Genomic DNA, 6,873 nt, shown 5'->3' with positions numbered 1-6,873 from the left:
ATTGGTTTTATAACGATTCTGCATCTAAAAGTAAATTTAGAAAAAAAAGTCGCTTATTTAAAGGATTTTCGCGGTTAGTGCTTTGACATACCCTCGTGAACATAGTTAGCGGAAATGTGTGTTAAAAAATAAAGCAAATTCTAAATATATGTGTAGATGCTTCTGTATACTAAAAAATGTGCCGGTATGTTTTTTTAGAAATCAATATATGTATACATAAGTACATAAAAAATGTTTCTTATTTCTTTTTATGACAACCATTACTGAATAAATTGATAATTGGTTATTATTTACATTTCTGGAATCACCACCCATAATATACAATATAATACTTATCTTACACTGAGTGCATCCTTATCGGCTTATCACAACAAGTAAATATTTGGCTTTCTTTGTTAGCCTTTATATGCTTATATATAGATACATAATTAATATATTTACATATCTGCACATACATGTGTGTATATAGGTGAAATCGATCATATTTACAAATTTGAAACACTTTTCAATTCAATTCCTTTCTTCATTTTTACTTGTACTTGTATACCTATACCATTACTTTATCTCCGCATTATTCCTTCCTCTCCTCAAACTTAAATTTCAGTGGTATAGCTGGGATATTAATTATTTTGAGTATGAAAGCGTTCTCCGTGGAATAGTTGAATTCAATTACGAAATTTCGCACCAAACGCGCCAAAGTCACCTCCAACTCCAGCTCAGCAATACGTTTACCCACACAGAGGCGTGGACCAAAACCGAAAGGAAGATATAGAAATGGATTTTCTAGCTGATATTTCTTGCCTTCGGCGTCATTGCGTAACCAACGTTCGGGCATGTATTTATTCGGCTCCTTCACAAAATGTTCATTGCGCAACAATAAATTCGAACTGACCGAGACATCAACTCCAGCTGGAATGTGATATCCGCTCAACACCACATCGGTAGGTAGGCGACGCATTGTGCCCGCAGTTATGGGATGATAGCGCATGCCCTCTTTAATACAAGCGCGCAAATAAGGTAGATTTTGCATATTTTCTATACTCAATTGGGAATCTTTGTTTGGCAGTATACGCTTGAGTTCCTCGAAGAGTTTAGCTTGTTTATCGGGATTCTTGGCAATACTTAATAGGATGCCAGCCAAGGTGGAGCTTGTCTGTGATTGTGATTAGTAATTAATTATATACGTGTGAACTCTATGTAAAAAATATGACATGAAAGTGAACTTACCGTATCAACTCCAGCCATCATCATGTCCAGCGCCATTACCACAGCGATTCGACGATCAATGCGCAACAGTTTCTCCAATACACTCTTCTCCTTACCCACCTTTGAGGTAAGTTTGCCATCTTTATCTGATTCAATTTGCCTCAGCGCCTGATCAATGTAAGTGTTACATAGATCAGTTAGGGTATCTAATGTGTCCATCAGCTTGTAGAATTTTGGTGTTTTGACGATCTTAAAAAAGGATGGTTTTATTTCCAAATCTTCGGAGTAGTCAAAAAAGTTGCGTATCGATTTCAAAAGTAATTTACATTCGGCACTGTCACGATTTTTATGTATCATGCCCAGACGAGTGTTGAGTGCAACACCCACAACGCCTTCCAATGTTAGACGATTCATATCGTCGTGGAAGTCACCAGGTACTTCGAGTGTATCCGGATCACGTGTGTCACGAATTCTGCAAATATTTTCAACAAGGAGACGTGGAAGTGAGAACACTGAATTCAAATATCTACACATATGTATAAACATATATATGTATGTGCATAAGTATACATGTATATTAAAACAACCTTTCTAGGAACTCATCGTTAATTTCCAATATCGTATTCAGGTAAAGTCTGGCATTCTTCGGCTGCATCATAATCGGATTAACTGCGGTGCGAATTTTGGCCCAATCCTCACCAGCTCTACAAGATTGAAAGTTAGTGAAAGTGTGCTCAACTTTCTTAAGTACACATACGTTGAGATAAGTCCATTAATGCCTTGAAAGAAGTCTGCGCGATGTACGTTCCGATGGTAGGCGAATGCCTCGACGCCACGGCGCTCAGGCCATATCCCTTCATTGCGGAATATGATGGGATAGTCTGCTGGATTTAGATCTATTACCATTTCCGGTTTGCCGAATATGGCGGGAAAGTGGAAAATGTCGCCGTACTTTTTTTGCATGTTTCCTATTGCTTCCATAAATGGTTGCTTAGAATATTCTCCTAAATGGTGGGAGAAGAATAATGTTAATGTTAAGCAATGAAATTCGAATATACTAAGAGCTACTTCCTTAAAATAATACTCTACACAAACCCAGTAAAACCAATATAATGTAAATGAAGAAGGTAAATCATGTTGTAAGTGCCCTTGTTTTCCACGGGGTATACGTGCTGTGAGACTCGGCATTACTTCGAGTCCTTTTCGCATTACCTGTATGGAAGGTGAGGTGGAATTATCTAAGCACCTTCTCCTTAACGGTCTTGGCTTTAATTTTTTTGCTAAGCTTGCTTATGAAAGGCCTTGATATTAACAATATAATGAACTTCATCAGCAGCATGAGGCGATTTACGCAACCGTTACTCAGCTGTCGTTCGGTCGTAATTCATAAATACCCAATCCCCCCTCCGGCTTCATTTTCTCTCCTATTAGTTTCCATATTCCTTCTTACTCCTTTGGAATGGAATTACAAAGGATGAACTCAATTTCTTTTACTAAGTGTACCCTCTCTCCGGGCACCTCAACCCATCCTAACCTAATCTAATCTAAAACTTAAAAAAGAACAAAAACAAAAAACAATCAGAAAGCGCAACGGAAAATTGCCATTTATACTACCCCTTACCGCCTCAAGCAACCTATAAAATTTACCAGATGTGTGATATTTAAACCTGATATACCCACAGGTGTAGCGGATAAGTGACAGCCCATCTGTCTGAATTTTAACCCGACGAGACCAGGGTAACTGAGAAGAAGGTGCTGGGACGATTCCAGCTCATCTTCCAGATAACTTTTTGTTATATTGGTATACTCTTCATATGAACGTGTATGAAGTTTCATTAAAATCTCTCAGTTCATTAATTCTTTACAAGCCATTTAGTATCGACGTGTCACAGTATTTTCTACAATGGAAAAAATCAAGTATCGCGCAGTGACTGAATTTTTATTTTTGGAAGGTTTAAAAGCAAAAGAAATTTATCAGCGAATGTTGAAAGTATATAAGGACTTTCCGCCATCAATTAGTACAGTAGATAGATGGCTTGCTGAATTTCATTGTGGTGGTCGTACAAGCAGTGGGCAGTGTAAGCAATATTTTGACAGAAGTATTGGGTTTCAGAAAGCTGTGTGCCCAATGGGTGCCGCATTCGCTACCAGTGGAACAAAAACACATTCGAATGCGACTTTCGCATTAACATTTAGAGGATTTTTGAGAAAATAAGGTAGATTTTGTGCATCGATTCATCACTATGGATGAGACTTGGGTCTATCACTAAGATCCTTAATCAAAATGAAAGGCTAAAGAGTTGTATGAACCGGATTCTTCGGCTCCGAAACGAGTTCGTGTCAAGAAATCGGGCAAGAAGGTGTTAGAATCCGTTTTTTGGGATGCGAAAGGAATTTTGTTTATGAACTACTTGTAAACTGGTAAAACAATAAATTCTCAATATTATTGCAACCTTATAGAACAGCTGAACGAAAAAGGAAAAAGCTAAAGAAAAACTTTTAGTCTGTTTCAATACTCCGGTATCTAGTCAGAAATAGGGAGAAAGATTTTACTGCAATAGTAGAACAAAATAATTGCTTAATACGGTAGCATCAACACATTTCTATGCTAGTTGGCTTAAACTGCTCTCGTCTTTCATATGTAAGCGGACACTCCCCATAAGCCGACACTTTTTTCAGTACTTCCCACAAATCCTTAAGAATTAAGAGAGCAAATGAGTGCACGGGCGGACGGATATGCCACTCCCTTCATCTCTCTGAGCAGTTTTGTATATATTGTATATATCTATATCTATCTTGATTCCTTAATGATGCTACAAAAAATGTTATGTGAATAAAATTATAATCCAATACTATTGGGCACAAGAGTGTGCGGGTATGAACAAACCCACGCATATTTAAGTTGAATGAAATTACGCGTATTTAGAATGTAAGTCTGTAGATGAATTTGCCCACTAAAGGGTTAAGTAGCAACACTAGAAAACAGTTTTGTTGTTGTACGAGCTTTATTACGATTTTGTTACGCCATCACTGTTATAAACGATTCTTAGCAAGCAATGCCATGCATGAGTGTTATGTACATACGAGTATGTATGTTGTGGTACGCTCGCTTTATTTGCTTTAATTTCTAAATGCCGTCGTCGTCGGTTTGTTTCTTATATTAACAATACGCACATAAATTAAAATTTGTATGTGAGTAAATTAAATAATTTCTTAATAATAGTATATAAACTTGTGGACAAAATAATAGAATCGCGATGTGTTCACGACCACCAATTTTGTTTTTTTTAATTATTTAAATTATAATTCATTATTTATTTAAACTATTATCTTTCTATAAAAATATAGTCCATTATACAATAAAAATCATACAAATAAAAGTTTCAGACGTTGTAAAAAGTTTATAAAAATTTGTCGAATTTTTATCAAAATTTCAAACTTTTTTTTTATCAGAATTGAAAAAATGTATAATTTTATATTAAAATAAAGTGACAGTTTGAAGTGGCTTAAATTCTCGATAATTTTTTTCTTTGGCGGTGTTGCGCGTTTTCTCGAAATAAAAAAAAGTGCGTGTAGCTTAGTATATGGTACATAACAGAAGTGAAACTGGCAAGGTAGACAAGGAAAGAGGGAGAGACCCGAGAGAGAATGAGAGAAAGAGAGACAGAGACAAATAATATATATGTGTAATCAATTTCACAACATCTGCAGAGAATACAAATAGACAAAATTTACAAAAATAAGCTCAAAACACGAAAATGAATAATAATGCACGTGGTATATCAACTGCGTATATATAGCGTCTGTCGTTAAAGCGTACTGCCACATCACGCACAAGTCGTATTCTAACTATACCTTGCTCTCTCTCGCTCCGATGTATTAGCGTGGCGTTAGAGCCGTGCGCACATATAGCGTCTAACACTAAAACATTGGCCTTAAAATTTTACTTTTACTTCTCGCTCGTCCATCGACGTCTAAGAAGTTTCACTTGAAAAATATACATATATAATGTGATACATCAATAATAAGCAATTACTAGGTATGTCGTGCAAGAAAGGCGCTTTAAAATTTAATCAGAAATCACATAAATTGCTTATTTCTATAGTAAATAAAAGTTCGGCACTTAAGGTTAATGACTGTACGGTGATGGGGATTTACAAGTAGGCATACAATGTTTTTCTATTTTGTGCTAATAAGAATTGACCACTATTTTGTTCAATGATATATGCATTTTCTTACCTCCTGGCATAAAACCACGTATCAGTTCATATTTGCTTGGACCGGGCATCTCCGAAAACGGACGCGCATTTTCCAAATTATCCGAAGCAATAGCTTTTTCACTTAACTATAAATCTCAATTCCGCACAAAAAAAAAATAAAAATGAAAAAAAAAATAAAGAAAATAACAAAGTAAAAAATACCAAACATAAATTTATAAAAATATATAATAACAATAATTGTCATTAAAGCAACCTGGGGCTGTGGCACCGCTGCCGCATATCGCCTTAACGAAGTCGCCCTCAACGAACGTCCCATCATTGGCATTAGATAATGCGATAACATTTTGTGAGTACAATTTAATAATTATTCAAACACTTTGAAAACAAATATAAATACGCATAAAGCGACAAGCAAATTTCGACTCGTCACACTCGTCCGAAAAAAATTAGAACTGAACACCTCAACGTTTGCAAACTAACTGATCCACTTGTTATGAGGCGCATATAAATATTTGTTTGCTATCTACTTACACAGTTGCTATTCTAAGCAAGATAGGAATTGAATTTGTTGATAAAGCGAAAAATTAACTTATCAGTTGATAAAGCGAAAAATGAACTTATGAAAGAAAAACGCTACATTTATATGCTATATAATATTATGATAAATATATGTAATCCAGAAAATGTTAATTCATTGCAAAATATTGTACTGTTCTTTTATTTATTATTTCCTTTAATTCTGAAATAAAAGCCGTAATAATCCTCTTTTCTTTCGAAATGGTGTTCCCGTTTTTATACCAAAGCGTGTTCTACTTGGGTGTTAAGTTGGACTTGGCGATTGTTTGAGTCGGCTCACCGCGATTTAAGTGCGATATTTTTCACTATTTTTCTCGTATGTAAACCAGTATCTTGCACCCATATAATTATTTATTTTTGTGTCTAATATTCTGTTTTTGGGGAAAATAATAATTTTCATATGCCCACTCAATTTCGCTACTTCCGTGATTTTATCGACATTTCCGACCGTTGGCCTACCAAATCTTGTATTTTCTTCGACATTCGTATTACTATGAACATTGTCATTTATAAATAAAAAGAGGTTGTCTGTAAAGTCGGTTTACTGACGATAGTTTAACGTGACAACGTCATAAGAAAATATTGATGTAATGGTTGCAATTTGCAAAACAAAATTTTAATTTTATTTGTTTGATAGATATTTTGTATGGATATAGAGGAGGAGGTAAATGGAATTGCAATAGAATAGGTCAAGTTACATTTACACAAACGTGAAAAATTACGAAACATTTATAGAATTCATGAAAGATATCTTCAATTTCGATTGTGCATCAGACGTTAATAAGTCAACAACACTAAGAGGCACCATCATCGATTTACCTTTTTCAAGACACTTTAAACTCGAAACACTCCCTTTCATTTCCTACTTTTT

The 6,873-nt window shown here is 35.2% G+C and overlaps 1 protein-coding gene across 1 annotated transcript; it reads right to left on the bottom strand.

Moving 5' to 3' along the window:
* Nucleotides 1-268: 268 nt before the first annotated feature.
* Nucleotides 269-5,902, bottom strand: LOC128854895 (probable cytochrome P450 12e1, mitochondrial). The gene is made up of 6 exons (XM_054089350.1): nt 5,680-5,902; nt 5,446-5,551; nt 1,964-2,210; nt 1,794-1,910; nt 1,228-1,678; nt 269-1,153 (listed from the first exon to the last, which is right to left on the bottom strand). Exons 1-6 carry the CDS (start codon nt 5,767-5,769, stop codon nt 572-574), a joined length of 1,593 nt encoding a protein of 530 aa, XP_053945325.1. The 5' UTR covers nt 5,770-5,902; the 3' UTR covers nt 269-571.
* Between the last annotated feature and the right edge of the window lie 971 nt (nt 5,903-6,873).

Source organism: Anastrepha ludens, chromosome 2 (assembly GCF_028408465.1).
Source record: "Anastrepha ludens isolate Willacy chromosome 2, idAnaLude1.1, whole genome shotgun sequence".
Lineage (NCBI taxonomy): Eukaryota > Metazoa > Arthropoda > Insecta > Diptera > Tephritidae > Anastrepha > Anastrepha ludens.
Note: the sequence above shows the minus strand (reverse complement) of the source record. Positions and strands in the feature narration are given on the sequence as shown.

Coding starts and splice junctions, on each gene's coding strand:
- LOC128854895 (XM_054089350.1), bottom strand. CDS start 5,769: ATGTTATCGCATTATCTAATGCCAATGATGGGACGTTCGTTGAGGGCG. Junction 1,679..1,793: donor AACGATGAGTTCCTAGAAAG/GTTGTTTTAATA, acceptor AAATATTTGCAG/AATTCGTGACACACGTGATC. Junction 1,154..1,227: donor TGATGGCTGGAGTTGATACG/GTAAGTTCACTT, acceptor TCACAATCACAG/ACAAGCTCCACCTTGGCTGG.